General features: G+C 32.4%; 2 protein-coding genes and 1 pseudogene across 2 annotated transcripts; 2 read left to right on the forward strand and 1 right to left on the reverse strand.

The window, feature by feature from the left end:
• The first annotated feature begins 2,299 nt into the window (after positions 1–2,299).
• LOC123228319 lies at positions 2,300–3,476 on the forward strand. The gene has a single exon (XM_044653673.1). It carries the CDS (start codon positions 2,508–2,510, stop codon positions 3,186–3,188), a length of 681 nt encoding a protein of 226 aa, XP_044509608.1. The 5' UTR covers positions 2,300–2,507; the 3' UTR covers positions 3,189–3,476.
• A 396-nt stretch (positions 3,477–3,872) lies between these two features.
• Positions 3,873–7,198, forward strand: LOC123227761 (annotated as a pseudogene).
• Positions 7,199–10,495: 3,297 nt separating this feature from the next.
• LOC123227969 (gallate 1-beta-glucosyltransferase-like) lies at positions 10,496–12,325 on the reverse strand. Its single transcript, XM_044653137.1, has one exon. It carries the CDS (start codon positions 12,205–12,207, stop codon positions 10,663–10,665), a length of 1,545 nt encoding a protein of 514 aa, XP_044509072.1. The 5' UTR covers positions 12,208–12,325; the 3' UTR covers positions 10,496–10,662.
• Between the last annotated feature and the right edge of the window lie 6,606 nt (positions 12,326–18,931).

Consider the following 18,931-nt stretch of genomic DNA (forward strand, 5'->3'; position numbering starts at 1 on the left):
GAATTTTTTCCTGATTGAGATAATGTGGAAGAAAAAATATTCTTCACCTTTTATTTTTTCATAATAATATGTTCCTGTAGTAGCAATATTAGGGCAAGAAATTCTGAATTAAAATTTTCTCGTTAATAAAAAACCATAATTTATATTGATAATATATTCTCATTTACAGTAGCTACTGAAATTATAAATGATGATGACTTTCAACGATGTACTGTGACTGAATATAAACAAAGACATGATTAGTCTAAATGGGAATAAGCAATTTGAGCAGAATTAACTTTTCTAGCAAAAAATCAAGTGTTTGGATATAAATGAGTATTTATGAGAAAAAGAAATTAAAAAAAAATGAGATTGTTTGATATAAAGCCAAGTTTATAGTCTAAGGCTTTTCTTAAAGGTCAGACATAGACTTTGATGAAACATATATATCTATGATAAATATAATCACATTCAGATTTTTAATTAGTTTAACAGTCTTTGAAAAACTGGATATGTGTCTAATAGGCATAGTTACTACTTATTTGTATAAAACTTTAGACACTAAAAATTATGTGAAACTCCCTAAAGGATTTAAATTGTCTAAAGCAAAAAATGTCAATTCAAGAAGCATGTACTTAATTAAATTACAAAAATTATTATACAAATTAAAATAATCCAAAGAATTTGATACAATCATCTCAGTGAATATTTGATAAAAAGAGAGCTATGTGAATAACTCTATATACCCATATGTCTTTATCAAAAGGTCAAAATCAGTATTTACTATTATAACAGTTTATGTTGATGACCTGAATTTAATTAAGACTATTGAAGAGCTCTAAAAAACTATTGAATATCTAAAAAAAAAATTGAAATGAAGGATTTGGGAAAATAAAATATTGTCTTGGCCTGCAAATCAAGCACAATTCAAATAAAATACTTATCCATCAAGCAACATATATTGAAAAATTATTAGAATGTTTTAATATGGATAAGACTTATCCTTTGAGCACTCCAATGGCTGTTTGGTTTTTTTATCCAAAAAAGAACCTATTTCTTTTTAAAAAAGAAGGTGAAAAGATACTTAATCTTGAAGTACCGTATATTAATATTATTGGAGCCCTATTATATTTAGTCTAATGCACTAGACCAGATATATCTTTTACAGTCAATTTATTGGCCTGATTTAGCTCTACATCAACTCATCGTCACTGGAACAAAATCAAACTATACATTGTTATCTATGTGGGATTAAAGATTTGAGATTATTTTACTCTGTCAAATTCCCTAAAAATCCTAGTTTGGTTGAATATACAGATGTTGGTTATCTTTTTGACCCTCATAAAACCCACTTGCAAATGGGATATATTTTCACTTAAAACGACACAATAATATTATAACACTCTACTAAACAAACTTTAGTTAACATTTTCAAATCATTCAAATATTCTAGCTCTCCATGAAGCCAAACAAGAATCCATATTGTTCCACTCTGTCATATATCATATCTAAAATACATACAATATTCTTTCTATAATAGACACTTCTTCCATATTATATGAAGATAATATCTCATGTATTATTCAAATTAGATGTTTATACATTAAATAAGACAAAACCAAATATATCTTACAGAAGTTCTTTTACACTTATGAGCTCTAGTAGAGTCAAAAGATTAATATCAAATAAATACGACCTAGTGACAACTTTACAGATTTGTTCACTAAGACATTACTGACATCAACATTTGAAAAGTTAGTATATAATATTAGTATGCAATAATTCAACAAGTAATCAAATTAATCTCATTACAAAGAAGGAGAGTAATCATCAGATGAAGCATTCATCAGGGGGAATAGATTTTTGAAGTTTGTTATATATTGGATAAAATATGTATTGTACTCTTTTTCCTTTATTAAGTTTTGTCTCACTGGATTTTTCTAATAAAGTTTTTAATAAGACAATTTTAATACTTTGTAAGATATTAAATAATTATATTTCTTTATTTTGGTTTTTATTTCATTGGATTTTCTCTTAACACAATTAATGCAATTATTTATAAGTGGTGAAAATCTAAGGGGAAGTAATGTGAAATGGTGGCTTTCCACATGATAAGATTAAGAGGAGATTAAGCCTTACGTTTAATGCCTTAGCCTCCATTTATGACCTTAAGAACAAAATATGTAAACACATTTAAGGCAATTAAGGGCAAGTCAAAATTTTGGGCACATACGGTCGTGAATCATGCCCATAAATAAGCCCCCCATTTCCCTTTGTATTATCATCATCCGGATTTTACAAAACTCTTCCTCTCTTTTCTATTGTTCACGTAAATAATATTATCTTTCTCCCAATTCTTCCTTCAATTCAATTATCTTTTATTTTGTTTAAATTATATTTATAAAAATTTCCCCTTTTTTCTTTTTATATATTTCTTCGGCTGTTGATTTCCAAACTCTATATAAACCATACAGCAACATCCGAAATTCTTGCACAAAATTTCTGAACAAGAAAGGCACTCCTGAGCCATGGCTCACCACTTGCTTTTTCTCTCTTTGATATTAACTCCACTGGCAGCAATGCAAGGCTGCCATGCAGTTGACTACACGGTCACAAACACAGCCGGCACAACTACTGGCGGCGCCCGCTTCGACAGCCAAATCGGGGCCAGCTACAGCAAGCGAACCCTGGCATCGGCCACGGATTTTATATGGGGAATCTTTCAACAAAACAACCCAGCTGATCGGAAAAATGTTCAGAAAGTCAGTTTGTTTATCGATAGCATGGACGGGGTCGCATATGCTAGCAACAATCAAATCCACTTCAGCGCCAATTACATAGGAAATTATTCTGGTGATCTCAAAAGAGAGTTCACCGGAGTAATTTATCATGAGATGACACATATTTGGCAATGGAATGGAAACGGACAGACCCCAGGAGGCTTGATTGAAGGGATTGCCGATTATGTGAGGTTAAAGGCTAACTATGTGCCGAGCCACTGGGTGCAACCTGGTCAGGGCGACCGGTGGGATCAGGGATATGATGTGACGGCGAGGTTTCTCGACTACCTTAACAGTTTGAGAAATGGGTTTGTTGCAGACCTTAACAAGAAGATGAGAAGTGGGTATAACGCTAGCTACTTTGTTGATCTGCTGGGGAAGACGGTGGATCAGTTGTGGAGTGAATACAAGGCCAAGTATGGAAAGTAATCAACGCAGTAGTCTAACAATCATATAAGAGAATAAGAATCCTGTTGAAGTGTCTGTTTTTGTTCATATTATCAGCTCTATGTATGATAACAATAAATTTATCAACAATAGTCAATGAAAAAGATGAAATCTATGGACCAAAATCAGCCTTCCATATCAAAGACAAGGAAAAAAAAGAGATAAGCCAAAGCCATAAATAAGAGTCTCATTTGTAGATGAAAATACTTCTGTTTTGGGCATTTCTTTTTCGCAAAGTTCAGTGAACAAGAACTGCTGAAAGTTTTCGAATTCCAGGATAATCGAAAGGAAAGCATTATCAATGTGGAGGATTTCCAATTAGCTTTTGCTCTTTCATGATTATTTGGATAAATACTCAGCCACTGAGTGGAAAGCTTCCACTACGAACAGCCCGGTAAGACATAAAGTCAACTTTTCAGTAAAATAAATAAATATTGATTATCCTAATCATGGGTGGAATTTTCGTTTTATCGTCAAAAATTTCAACTGTTGAAGAGTAACTATCATTCTATTTGAAACTTCCAAAACCTGACAATTTTCACTCAAAAGATATCAAGACAAGGATAGTATCAACCATCATGCATACTATGGATATGAAAGATCAAGGGATGTTACAAATTTTTACTAACTTAATAAAAGAAATTGGATTTCATGTTAGGCAATGTGATGGGGATAAGGATGAATTGGGGATTTTGGTGGGTTGAGGATTTGATGAAAAAAGTTATAGATAAAGAGGGTTAGGAGTTTAGTTTACAGTTTTAATGGAAGATAGTGATTTAAAATAATTATAAATCTTAAAGAAGTGGTTAAGTTACTTGGTTGGATTGACATAAGATAAGGGGTTTGATTATTTTCATTTTCATTATCGTTTTTCTTTCATGGGCAATTACTTGACTCCCAGTTCTCTCTGTAAATTTTACAAACACAAATACGGAGGTTGCTGTCATTAGTAGTGACTTCCACTGTCTTCGCTCTATTCTTCCACGAAATCTCCGCCGTCCAACCTTCTGATTCAATTTTGCCGCACCGATCACTGGACGATGGGGCTCTCACCCTCTGTGCTCAGCTCATCCGGCCCAACGGTTACCCCTGCACCGAGCTCACCGTACCATTATTCTCTAACTGATCAATAACTGCCTTGTTCTTACAACTGATTGCAATTTAATTAACTTCGAAGCAGGTCGAGCAAAATCTTACTATTGGTAGGTGAGCTAACTGTTAGATGGGGTTATTCTTTTTTAAGGCCAAATTTCCCACCTAAGGTTTGATGCAATCAACTTTTAACCTGTTAACCATAAAAACTCTAAATACCCACCTATTTGTTAAATTTTATTGTTACTATAAAAAATAATATTATATTTTACTAAAATATTTAAAAAAATTAAAAATTTATCATATTTTTCCCCTGTAAATTTAAAAATTTAACAAATTTTCTCCCACCCAAGGTTTGCAAAATTAACATTTACCCCTAAGATTTTTCCAGCCACTATTGTTGGCAGTTAGAGACAACGACAGAGGCGTTCTCTCTCCCTCCTGACTTTTCTCTCAGTCACACTCTATTTTCGGCCATCATCTGCTGAAGAAACTGGCTGACAAAGACGAATCGCATTTTTATCTAAAGATAAAGAATGGTCTTCGTCTGTGGGTGACAACCAAAAATGGAGGGGGATTGAGAGAGACGGAAAACATTGTCGTCGTCATAGTCTTCGACCACTGACAGCATTTTGGAAAAACTCTAAAGGAAAATGTAAGTTTTCAAACTTTAGATAGAGAGTTTGTTAGTTTTTAAACTGGAAGATGAAAATGTAATAAATTTTTAATTTTTTAAATATTTTTATTAAATAATAATTTTACCCCTAATAATAGCAACTAAATTTAACAGATGAGTGGATATTTGAGTTTTTGATAGTTAGCAAGTTAGAAATTGGGTTTGTATCAAACCTTGGGTGGGAAATAGTCCGTTGGCCTTTTTTTAATAAGCAATTCTTGCATTGAAATTTTATAAATCAAAGTAAATTTTCTGGTATTCTCGGCAAACAATCAAAGCCTTAATTTATCTCCATGTTCTGGCAAATTTTGTGAAGAGTGGAGAAATCTTTTGTGAATTTGAGGAAGTTAATGAGTTAATAAGGCAAGTGCTGCATCTCAATTTTGTTTCTTTTTCCGTTTTGAAGTTTCTGAAGCAGCCAATCAAATCTTATGTTGCTTTAGGATAGGAGTTCTTTTGTAGAGTCCTAAAAAGAATTTCAAAAACAGCCTTCGTTTTAGCTCTTCTATATAGAGCAATTAATTGCTTTTTAATCAAGTACTGCAAAATATGCACAAAAGGAACTAATTGAATGCTCTTTAACATATTAAAGCACTTCCAGTTAATCCCCATATTGTGGTGAATGTAATTGTTGGTGAGAGATTACCTTTATGATCGTTTGTAACTTGAGTTGTCTAATGGCCACTAAAATATGTTTTTTTTTTTTTTTCTTGTTTTCATAGATTCAAACAAAGGATGGCTAGTTATTGGGTCTTCAACACGTGTCATCTAGGAATCCTAATCTAAGAGTTGGGCAAGGTCCTCCTGTTTTGCTGTTGCATGGTCTCTTCATGTTGAGCATCGCACTGTTCTCGCCCACTTGTCAATCTTAGTGCAAAGATTTGTGCTTAATATTAAATCCCGGAAATTCAATGTATTATGTCTCTTATAACGATGTTCTAAATGTTTTTACCAAATTCTGGATAAATGATGATACTGTGAATATCCTGTACCTTATATTTACATAATATAATAATATATATGTTCAGCAATTGGTTTGTTAGTAGGATAAGCTTTCAAGTGTTAGAATTTTTTTTTAATGCAATTAGGTGAAACCTACTAATTTTTCTAAACAGGGAGGTGATGCATGGTTTTTGAATTCTCCAGAGGAGCCATTGGGCTTTGTCCTTGCAGATTATGGTTTTGATGTATGGGTTGGAAATGTGCGTGGAACACATTGGAGTCATGTGCATATATCATTATCTGAGAAAGAAAAGGTACGCGAAGTTTATGCTTCAAATTTCTTCATTTCTGAAGTTTGATCATCTAGTTGCTTAGTGGTTGCCCGTAATCATAATTGAGGTCCACTTAATTTGCATATGAAGATTGGTTGGTCTCAATTTGCCTTGTATAGTGAAGGTTCAGCCATGACAACGTTGAGGAGTATACAAATGGAGAATGGAGGGGAATTAAAGTTGGAAAACTTTTGCTTCTTTGTATGAGCTAGTGAGCACAATTTTTTCTTGCAGGGTTTTTGGGATTGGAGTTGGCTATGCGAGGCTGCAGAAATGTTACACAACGTAAATATGATCACAGGCTCAAAAATCTTCATTGTTGGACATTCAGAGGTTCCAACTACTTTTGGGTTTCACATAAAAGTTAGCCTGCTTTAGCTTCTTGCCTCAATTTGTGTTTATTTATTTTCACACTTACAGGGAACAATCATAACTTTTGCTGCGCTCACCCAGCCGGATATAGTGGAAATGGTTGAGGCTGCCGCCCTTCTGTCGCCAATAACGTACTTGAGACATATTAGTGCTCCTCTTGTGCTAAGAATGGTTGACATGCATCTTGATCAGGTAGTCCTTTGCTACCCTTTATCTTAGTGGAAATGATTTCTGGTAATAGTAATGATTGTGAATGTTTTCCCGCGGATGCTTTTTGCTGTGGGCTTACATCAACTGAACTTTAGAAGGTTTTATTATAGTAAAAATCATTTTTAAATTTCATGTTTTTTACAGTGTTGGTGAAATTTTTTGTCATTAATTTTATGCTGTATTTCATCTTCAGTAACTCGTTAATTAGTCTTGTCGAGTCCCTATGTGATGGCCACTTAGATTGCAATGACTTACTGACTATCATTACAGGTTGCCTCTCTCTCTCTCACTCACACATGCTTATTATATCTCTCTCTGGTCTGCTACTGTTGGAGTACTCTTTTGGTAGTATTTTCTATTGCTGTTGAGATTTATATAGGACAAGGCCCTATATAAATCTCAGCAGCAATCCATTATTTTTGGATATGATCAGCAGATGTGACAGATGTAGAGCATACTCTAAAGGAATTGCAGTTAACACCAGAATTGCTTTATCTCAAAAACTAGAGTCACATGGACTATATTTTGAGTATAAAAGCAAAGGAAGATTTTCACAACCATTTGATTGGGTTTTTCAGGTCGTTGGGAAAGTCCAGTAGCTCTTAAGTGACTACTTTATAACCAATGAAGAAAAAGTTGTTTAAGGGGAAAAAAAGCAAGATTGTCCTCACTCTAGTCAATTGTACATAGCACAGAGTATTCTAACCTTTACATGGCCTTCTTCTTTACCATTTTTCTAGGATGCAAGATGAAGCAGGTCACTTTGACAAGAGTGAGAAGCTAGCTTGAAAATGAACTTCCTCGAGAACTGTGAGAAGTTATCTTTAGTGAATTTTGAAATAAAAGAAGATTTTTAGTAATTTTAGACACACCTAAGATATTTTTAAGATAAACTTACAAAGACAGTATGAAAGTAAAACCAATATATAAAATTTGTCGATTCCCTATATAGTCCTCCTTTTACAGTAAGTTGATGTACCTTAGCTGTGACATAATTTGTTTCCCCTGAGTCCACGTACCAACTTCAATCTTCCATAGGCAGAGTTGGGCATTTGGATAGTTGATATTTGTGTATTTCTGGTGTTTGAACGGTGGATGGTGTAGGATAATGATTAACCGTAGGTGTTTGGGATGTATATGAGGTTGTATTGTGGTTGTGATAGTAGTGAATTATAATAAGCAGTGGCTAGTGTTGATTCTCTGAGGCAATGTTTTGGCTGTGGTTTAAGCTTTTGGGTCAGGTTGCTGTGAAGTAGGATTCTGAGTAATACCAGTGTAACAGATGTCAAACCCATAATAACATTGTAGAGCTACATGCTCTGTTCTATTGGTCTGATTGATTACATTAGCAACACCACCACCGCACTGAAAGCTTGAGGTTCTGCACATTTGAGTAAAATTCAAATAAAGTCAATCCAAACTTTAACTTTCTAATCTTAAATGGGTCTCAAATTATGGTTTTCTTTATGTTTTTTTGTTTGTTCTAGTTCTGTCAGGATCGAAAATGTTGCTTTACTCGATGTCCTGCAATTTTGTCGTAAATTAACATGTAAAGATGATGGGACAGATTGACTAACGGATTTAGGTTGATGCTTGCATTTTTGCCGGTAGGTGTAGGGACTCGTTCAAGCTGATCTAGCTTACTTTCTCCCTTGTCAGTATTGTTAATTTTAAAAAGATTTTTTTAAATTCACTTTCAATCCTGTAACAAATAACCAGTACGGTGGGGGTGTTTATGTCAGTATTGAAATGTAATAAAATTTCGAGATTAAATTTTGTGTTATATTATGTTAGACTGATTTTTATTTAATTTGTGTCTATATGAGAAAAATTATCTTTTTTTATTAAATTAAAATTATGTTAATATAATTATTATGTTTCGGTTTAACTAGAATAAAAATAAATTTTTAAAAACATATTTAAATTAGGATTATTCATATTCATTTATTTGAATGCCAATTCTCATTTTCGTTCTATAATTATGAAATAAATACCAACAGAGGAAGGGACAAGCCAGATGCACATAGAGACATAGACTAACACATGCACATACAAAAAAACACTGCTGGTGTCATATTTTCTTTATATTTTTATTTATTTTTTGTTGTGGGTAGATAAGATGATTAATTAATTGATTTTTACTATTAAGATTAGATTCAGATCGACTTAATTCAAACATATTTATCAATTTAACATAAATAAGCTTAAAATGAGCATAATTTAAGTAAATTTGAGTTCGAGTTTAAAGATTTTATTTATTATTGAGTTCAAGTTTAAATTCAAACTCATGGGTGTTTAATTTATCGAATTTATGAGCTTAAAAAAAATTTTGATTTAAATATACTAAAACGATATTATTTCATTAATATGTATTTAAATGATATTATTTTTATTAATATTAATTTAATTACAAAACCAAATCAAACTCAAATGAATTGAAACTTAAGTTTAATTTCGCTTAAATCTATCTCTTGCCACCATGTATCTCCATCTTGCACAAACTTAAAAATTGAATACATCAATAGGTAACGAAAACTCAAACAAGCAACAAATTTTTATAGTGCAGCATCACAATAACACTATGACAAACAAACATACGATGATAGATAGAGGCGTTGATGGGTTGTGCCAGGTCAGGTTGGACTGGCTTAAACTTGACCCATCGGACTAGTGGGTCAGGCTGGCCCAAAGCATAAACAATAATGGACTTTCGGATCGAATCGACCCATTAATATATAAAGGCCCAAGGCTCGCCCACATAAAAATGGGTCGGGTCAGGCTTTCAATGGGTCGGTTCGACCCATTTAATCAATATTTTAAAAAATTTTATTTAAAATTTTTAAATACAAATTATTTTTCAATTATTAAAACCAAGGACAATACTCATAATATTTTATTTATAATCTCTCACTTATGACAGAGGAATACCGTAGTTACATGATGAAAAATATTATAAATTGTAACATAATATAAATTAATTAATTTACATACTGTACAAATTATAAAACATAAATAAATATATACTATGATAATATTCAAATGGATTGAATTTATTTGATATTTGATCTATTTGTAATATTTTGTAATGATAAAATAAAAATAAAAATAAAATTATAAACACAAATAATTATTATTTGTGAATTCAGATATTTTCTGAAAGAGAATTGATGAGAGAAAATGAGATTGAAAATATAATGAAATAATTTAGATTAAGAGATTTATAAATAAAAGTAAAAATGAAGAAAAATTAAATGGGTTTAAATGAACAAAAAAATTTAATTAATTAAAAAAAATTTTAAAAAATGAAGGCCAAGACTTTTACCACAAGGCAAAAGGAAGCAAGGGTTCTACCTAACAGAGGCAAAAGGATACACATAAGGCAAAAGTCTTGCTTTTGTCGGCAGAAATAAGTAAAAAAAAAATATTTTTAAACAGTATCAGACTGAATTGAACCAATCCATGTGCTTAATATTAAAGCTCGAGGTCTAAACAAATAGGCCCATAGGCCTAACCCGATATACTACAATATCAAATTGGATTTTTTTGTATCATATTTTTTTTTATACTTCATACCAAATTTCTATTCAATTCGATTCAATTGACGTGTCTAGTGATAGATCAAACAACCTCTTAATCTTGGTTAATGGGATTTGATTTTCACAACATAACTAATTTTAAATTTATTTATTTATGATTACTCACGGAAGTCCCATAAAAGAAAAAAATCATTACAATCAAAAACTCCCCACGAGCTTATCTAAACTTCTTACGTAACAGATTTCATGAAATTATTCATTCCCCTTCACCCAATCATCACTCTCCGCCTGTCCCTTTATTTTTTATACGACTCTTGACTAGTGAGCTCATCCTTCTCCGGAAATACTACCTTCCCATTTCTCGCCTTCTCAACTAACTCTGAAATTCCACTAACGGCAATCGCCTTCTCTGGCTTTGAATGGCTGGTGATTACAACACTCCCCCTTCTCACCTCATCTACAAACTCTTGAATGTTCCTGTCGGAGAAGCCACCTTCTGCCACCGCTTCCTCCGCTACCTTCTTCCACTTCAATGCGTTTTGCTTCATCTCCGCCGCCTTAGGCCCCGATATCGCCTCCAGCAGGCATTTCTCAATCTCCTCACGAGGGATTATCCTGTTTTCGGCCTCTCCACGGCACATTCGGATCCCGGTCTTGAATACTTCCACTAAGTACACAGCATCAGTGACTTGATCGCCCCACTGCGGGAAAGCCACAACCGGCATGCCGGAAGTTAACGACTCCATTGTCGAGTTCCATCCGCAGTGTGTTACAAAGCAAGCGACACTCGGGTGAACCAAAACTTTCTCTTGCGGACTCCATTGCACAACTTTGCCGTTGTCTCCGACTTTCTCCAAGAACCCATCAGGAAGAACAAGGAGTTCGAGGCCGGCATCCTTGTGGGGCGGCTTCATCACCCACAAAAACGAAACGCCAGAATTCAACAGCCCGTGAGCAATTTCGTCCACTTGTGCTTGTTTCAAGTAAACCACACTTCCAAAAGAGATGTAAACGACGGATGAGGCCGGTTTCGTGTCGAGCCACTCTATGCAGTCATCAGCCTTCATGAAGTCACCACGGACGGTTGAGGACGGCGCGTTGGGGTTCTTGAACAGCGGGCCAACTGTCTTTATTGGGGAAATTTTTGACATGTATTCAATTATGTCGTGCTCAAGCTCATCGAAAGTGTCCATCAAAACGCAGAAAGGCTTGTCGAGGTTTCCATATTGACCAAGAATGGCCCTCCTCAAGAAAGGATAAGGTGTTGTTGGATGCAGAAAACTAGGCACTTCGTCATACTTTAAGAGTGGCATACATGGCAACTGAACATCAATTTCAGGATTTTTTTCATCGGGGAAAGGGACCAACCCATGATAGTAATGATAATAAGCAGCAAAACAAGCACAAGATTGGACCCAAAGCATTGCAGAAGGAAGGCCTAGACTCTCTGCAACATCGGACACCCAAGGAATGAAAGGGTTATTGATTAAACAAGAAACAGGACGGTTTTGTTCAGCGTTTTTTTGGATCATACGAGGAATCAATTCCTTGCCTACGAGCTCAAGTTGGGGCAAGTATTGGTCAAGGTCCTGGCGTCTTGGCTCGTCCTCGTCCCAGCCATCTTCGAAGAATTCGAACCGGATGAAGCCGTCTCCGACTGGAGTGGGCTCGTCAGTGAGATTGCTCGCTTTCCTCATTTGTTTGCCAATGCTTTCAGGAGTTGTGAAGGTGACGAGCAACCCCTTAGAAGCGAGGCGCTTGCCGAGCCTAAGAAGAGGGTTTACATGGCCTTGGCCGGGGAAGGAAACAAGAAAGACATGAACAAGTGATTCAGAACCCATTTCTTTTTTCTTCTCTCCTGAATTCTAGGTTTATCAGAAGAGATTGGGATTATCAAATAAGAAACAATTGCGATAACGTTGGAATGGTAAGAACTGGAACGGTAGCATGCAAATATATATACCAGATGAATAAAGCTCGTGTTCAAAGGGGGTGTCATGGAAAGATACGACTGTTAGATAGCCAACTTTGCACATGAAAGTTTGTTTAGAATAGCGAAGTCAAACGGGATAAGTAAATTAAGTAGAGGTCGAGAGAGGGCAACCCAAGAATATTCTAGCTCGCCATCTTCCAGAATAAACTGACTCAGCACTGATGTCAGCCCAATAATTTCGATTAATCACTTCATTAATTTCTTGCCTAAACAAGATTATAACATGCCTTAGGAAAAAAATACGTTACTAGACTGGAATATTGATTGCAGAGTGCTCGGCTTTTACGTACATTTGAAGCTAGCTAATATACTTGTGGATAGTAAAGTTTCTCTAATAATATGTGAGTAGTTGGGAATAGGAAAGCTAGAGTCATATAAATATCACCACTTTTTATATGCTAGATTAAGTGAACATTGCAATATCAGTGTTATTTTCTATATTATATGATTATAACTAAAAGATGTAATATTAATTTTAATTTTAAATTATATAAATCTTAGAAGAATCATACCTTAATAGATAATAAATTAAATTTAAAAATTTAAAATTATATAAATATCATATCTTTTAATTACAATCATATAATATAGATAATAATATCAGTATTATAATATTTGTCTAAGGCCGATAGAAACTTAGCACACATAGTTAAACTAGTTAGATATTAAAGTTGCAAAATGTGATGGAATTTATATAATTTTGAGATTTTCAATTTCAACACTACCTTTTGAGGTAAGTTTCTCCCAAAGAATTATCATTTTTTTTATTTAAAAAAAAAAAGAAAAACTCCCTCAGTAAATAGAATATTGGGCGAATAGTAAATTTGTGCGTACTACTGTCAGTTTTTTTTTTGGGTTCACGGGGAGTTCTTTTTGCTGGACTAGAAGGTGCCATGGCTGACAAACAGTTACAGCAAATGATCCATCGGCAGGTCAATTCCAAAAAAAACATATGCTTTTGGGTAGATGTAAACGAATAGAAAAACAAAGTTGTTTAATTTCATCCACAGGCCAGTAACTCCATGCTTCCAGAAATATGCAAATGAAACAATAGAACCCAAAAGCACTTTTTCCCACCTAAGATTCAGTTTAATTTTAAAATTATATTTACCGTAAATAAAAAATTTAAACATCCAACTATAAGTTATAGTCAAAATTTTTAATTAGAGACAAATAAAATCATTATTTTACCCATAAATTTTAAAACTTTAAAATTTATATCATCCACTCCTCAAATTTTAAAAACTAATATTTTATCTCATTCTCGAAGTTTGAAATATTTAAATTTCACCTCTAAAATTTGTTTTCTTTCTCTGGTTATCACCATTCTAGTTGATGGCTAGCTCTTTTTACTCATCTTCCAGATCTAGCTACAAAAGACAACCACCCACCACTACGAAGAATGACAAAGCATCATCTTTCATCTTCGTCGTTGCTTCTAGACAATGTGAGCATCGCTTCTTCTAGAACTAGACGATGAATGGTCGTTTTTTTGTTGGAGATGACCGTCACTTCTTCTTGATCACTAGTTGGATTTTCTAAGCCACCACAAATGAAACCTAGAAAGGGAAGAAAAGTGAAAATTTTAAAGTTTAATCATTAGAGAAAATTGTTAGTTTTTTAAATAAGGGGAGAAAATGATATAAATTTTTAAAGTTTTAAAGTTTAAAAATGAAATAATTATTTTACTTCTATCTTTAATTAAATGATTTATAAATATTTGAATTTTTTATCTATTATAAGTATATTTTTGAAATTAAATTAAAACTTGGATAGAAAATTGTCCATCGGCCAACAATAGAAACCAAATTTTTTTCTTCTACTTGCACGTGGGATGCCGTCTGGTTCCAGTTCAGTGTAGCTTGATGACAAACTACTTTCAATTTACATTCAAAGTTTCACAAGTTTAACAGCTCTCAAATTCTATTTTGCACTAATAATTAATTTTTGCAGAGCCAATAACCCTACTTTCTCATGGATTTCAATTTTTCCTTTTCTAATTATTTATCCTGAGAGAGAAAAAAAGATATATCTCATGCCTCATGGAAAGACATGATAAACACTATGTCTTTTAATAACTTTTTAAGTATTAAAATTTATATAATATATGATCATATAATTAGATAATTTTAAATTAAATATAAAATAATATTTAATTATATAATAATAGATGAAAAAACCTCAATTGAATACTCAAAATTAAATATATATAACAATACTAATATTGAAAATTGATGAACTTCACATAAATAATTTGATCACGACCTCACTTGACATTTAAAATATACAAACATGGTAATATATCTCTATTCCCATAATTAAACATCTACATATAATTGAGAAATATACAGTATAAATTGCATTGTAAGCATCCGACAGTTTTTTTTTTAAACAAAAAAATTTCGTTAAATCGTTTATTTAAAACTGAATCAATCATACTGAAAAAATAAAATTCTGAATCAAATGATTGAATCTAATATTACTAAACTAAATCATAAATCAAGAATATAATCTTGATATATCATTAAAGATTTAAATCTAAACTCTTTATCTTGAAATCATATGCCTTCTCATTCAAGCTATCTTGGAAAACAACTTGTTTATAGTTAAAGTTTGTTGGGTTTGTAATTTGAGTAATATTATATATATAAATATTAAAATATTATGCAATAATGCTGGGTGAAGAAAATTATCACTGAAGAGCAAAAGTAGAAAAAATTTAGTGCAGATTGACTCCAAGTCAACCTATCGGAAAGGAATGGAAGGAGCACATTACATGGGGATCCAAGCTAAACTTTCAGATTCAACCCTCCTTTCCTACTTACATTATATGTCTGTTAATTTGTTTTTCCCCTTTTTCATAGTAATGGGCAGCGAAGGAGACATGAAGAAGATAAGAAGCCGTTGAATATTAATATAAAACTGATCAAAATTTTATATTGGAAAGGTTTTGATTATCCAAAGAGAACGTTGTTGAATAAAATAGTATTTGGATTCCTGTTTTGTGTTTGACTGGCGGTTAAGCTGAAGCATCAAAGTTGCAGAGAATTTAATGAAGACAAGGTTCAACCCGATGGGGATTTGGGTAAGTACGAAACTTTTTAACGAAGTCACTATAGTCGGATTGTAGCTAGAGAGAAAGAATGGAACTTAGATATTTTGGACGAAAAATATCATTTTCTAAAATTAAAAAAAATTGTGTTTGAGATAAGGTATGAATTTTTAAAACTTGAAAAGAAAATGTGGTACAAATATAATTATTTTAATATTTTTAATAAAATAATAATTTTAATTTTAATAAAAATTAGATGATGAGGGAATTTGAGTATTTACTGTAAGAGAAATTGCTGGATTTCTGATGGTTCCAAGTCAAATCACGTGTAGCAACTCTTTCACATACATTTTTATTTAATTTACCACAGGTAATAAATGACAACAAATATAAGACCAAAAAAGACATGATTTCTAGCCATAAGGTAATTGACAGTGTTTTGGCTAATGCACCACTTCACGGCCTCTCTCTAGTCAACCCAATCTGACTGAATGGTTTTTCAGCACAATTGTTATTCAAATAGGGTATTTTTTTTCACTCATAATATAAAAAGATTCAATACAAACACAACCTATTAATAGGTTTTGATAACTTCAGTGTCCTCCATTCAAAATTATCACAATGAAACACTAGAGATAAAGTTGCATTCATAATGGTCTAACTATTGGTTGCTTTAATCCGTATGTAAATGTTATAAGTTTACCTTTGTATCGAAAAAGCTTGTTAATTATAGGTAAAAGAAAAGAAAGGTTAAGATACAAGAAAATAAACATTTGTAAGATTTAAGAGGCGTTTCATTTCGGTAATATTTTATTACTAAAATAGAAAGATATAGATTACTTTAAAGATATATTACTTAAAAGATTACTGGATATAAATTATTATTACATTTGATAAAATTTGATAGGTATAAATAATTATTATATTTAGTTAAAGGTAATAAAAGAATACCAATAAATTATTTTACTTAAATATCTATTAATATAATTATTTTAAAATATTTTTATATTATTTATCATATTAATTAAAAATAAATTTATTTTTGTCTCAAAAAATTAATAAATAATAATATAATTATAATAAAATCAATATTACTTTGGTAATCTTTAAATATCTAAAATGAAGGTAATAATCAGATTATCACTTATACTATTTGTCATGTCAGTATTGATAATATAATATTATTATAATTTTTTATTATTCACAAACTAAATAAAAAATAAAAGATAAATTATCAAAATAATATTGAAATACTGAAACCGGTCTCTTAATATTTTTTTTTGGCCTCCCACTATCCCACTTACGAATATACTTTTAATTATTCACACGATTATATCAGCTCTCTTTATTACCATTAAATGATTAAATTATAGAAAAATATTTTGAATATTTAAATAAGTTTTTTCAAACATAAAAAAATTTATTTGAGTCAATTGTTTTATTGCATTAAAAAAATTAATTTAAACTTTTTAATCCTTCAATACTTTCTGGTTCCTAAAAGGCCAAATGACTTATTCCCACCCAAGGTTTGTTGTTTTCTCAAATATCTACCATTTAACTATGAAAACTTTAAACACCCACCCATGATCGGTTAAATTTAACAAAACTCTAACAGTGATAAATTTAATCTCATTTTTCCCCTTAAAAGTTTAAAAACTAACATTTTTCCCTAAGCTAAGTTTGAAAAGATCGCATTCCCCCCCTAGGGTTTATTTCCAAATCCTTTCACTTTCTCCGACGTCATCGCCGACCGTCTTCCCCTCCCGACGGTTTCTCTTCCACCGACGATCCCCCTCAACTCCATCCCAACCCATCCGATGCAGAGAGACGTCGTCTGGGAAGAGAAATCGTCTTCCCAGACGATGAAGACGAGATCGATCGATCTTGTCTTCATTGTCTAGGAAGACGATCGTCTTCCCAGATGAAGACGACTCGTCTTCCTAGAGGACGACGAGTATCGTCTTCCCAGATGACGACGATTGAGAAGACGAAGAACTTCGTCTTCCCCGATAAAGTTCTTCATCTTTCACGGCTTCTCCGACGCTGATCGGGCGTCCAAGTGGGAGGAAAGAGATCACCGAAAGGAGAGTATGCTTCGGGAGGGAGATGCCGTCGACAATGGAGCCAGAGATGTTGCTGGAGATTTCAAAACGAAACCCTAGGATGAAACTGTGATTTTTTAAAACTTAGGCTAGGGGAAAAATTTAGTTTTTAAAGTTTAGGAGGCAAAAGTAGATTTTATTTTAGTTTATTTTTAATATTATAGAAAGAAATGATGATTTTATCTTTGCTACAGTTAAAGTTTTGTTAAATTTAATTGGTCATAGATAAATGTTTGGTGTTTCTATAGTTAAAAGAGTAAATGTTTTAGAAAACAGCAAACCTTGGGTGGGAATACGTTATGCTTCCTACAACTTTTATCTTTCTCAATAAATATGCGTGCGTGGACACAATTGCTTATCGTTTATGATTTAATGGGACAGACAGCGACGTTGTTGTTAAGTCCAAGTCTAGACGGTGAGAGAAGAAAATATCTATACACACTGCAAGACTGAGGTAGCTGCCGCTGCTTTTCAAATCACATAAGAATTTCAGCTGCCCGTCAAGAAAATGTATTAAGATCAAAAAACATAAAAGCATGCTTTGCTTTATTATCTTTTCATGAAACACAGAATTTGGGACAAAAGCAAGCCGGTTCCATCGCATGATTCATGAGGAAGAGAACCCTATTTGTCTATTTCTGGGATTGATTCACCAATCATGTGCCGCTTGCTAAGATATCCTCATAAACAAATTCATGGTAATTAGGAGTCCAGAATTTAGTGCAATATCGGAATTGGATACTATTATTTTTTATATTAATTCTAATTCAATTTGTGTTTGTGTCAATCTATTTACGAATTGGGTAATACTGGGTTGATCAACATTACCCAAATGTTTTAAAAAATAAAAATAAAATTTTGATAGATTAATAGATCTGTCACAATTTTATTTTTTAATAATAAACTTATAAATATGCATGCATAGAGATATTTAATTATGTTTTATATATTATAATGTTTAATTGGCGAGTTTCTCAATTCCCCTTTTTATAATTTTTCATTTAAGTTTTTCATGAAGTGCGGATAAAATAAGTTTGTAGTTAATAAATTTGGAATAATAAAACAATTTCATTTTGATGAAACATAACATTTCATGTCAAATTAGGTTGAAATGAGTGGTGTTTTGATATGATACAACTCATCTCTAAAACAGGCTATATCGAATCAAACCATTCATTAAATGAGTATGTTTGAATAAAATTTTCATTACGATTTTAATTTAAATTGAATTTGAATTGAATATCTTTTTACGTAAAATATAAAAAGACACTACTGATTAATGCTAACTGTAAGCTCTACTAATGAGTTTTAGCGGAGTCAAAATGTTAAACAGAATCTCCCTATCAAAATATATGCTTGAAATGGGCGATTTGACTCTCTTCATAATTTCTTATGAAGACACATATGCCGCCAGAAGA

The sequence above is a fragment of the Mangifera indica genome, chromosome 10 (genome assembly GCF_011075055.1).
Source record: "Mangifera indica cultivar Alphonso chromosome 10, CATAS_Mindica_2.1, whole genome shotgun sequence".
Lineage (NCBI taxonomy): Eukaryota > Viridiplantae > Streptophyta > Magnoliopsida > Sapindales > Anacardiaceae > Mangifera > Mangifera indica.

Excerpts from the sequence above, each read along its gene's own strand:
- LOC123228319 (XM_044653673.1), top strand. The coding sequence starts at position 2,508 with ATGGCTCACCACTTGCTTTTTCTCTCTTTGATATTAACTCCACTGGCA.
- LOC123227969 (XM_044653137.1), bottom strand. The coding sequence starts at position 12,207 with ATGGGTTCTGAATCACTTGTTCATGTCTTTCTTGTTTCCTTCCCCGGC.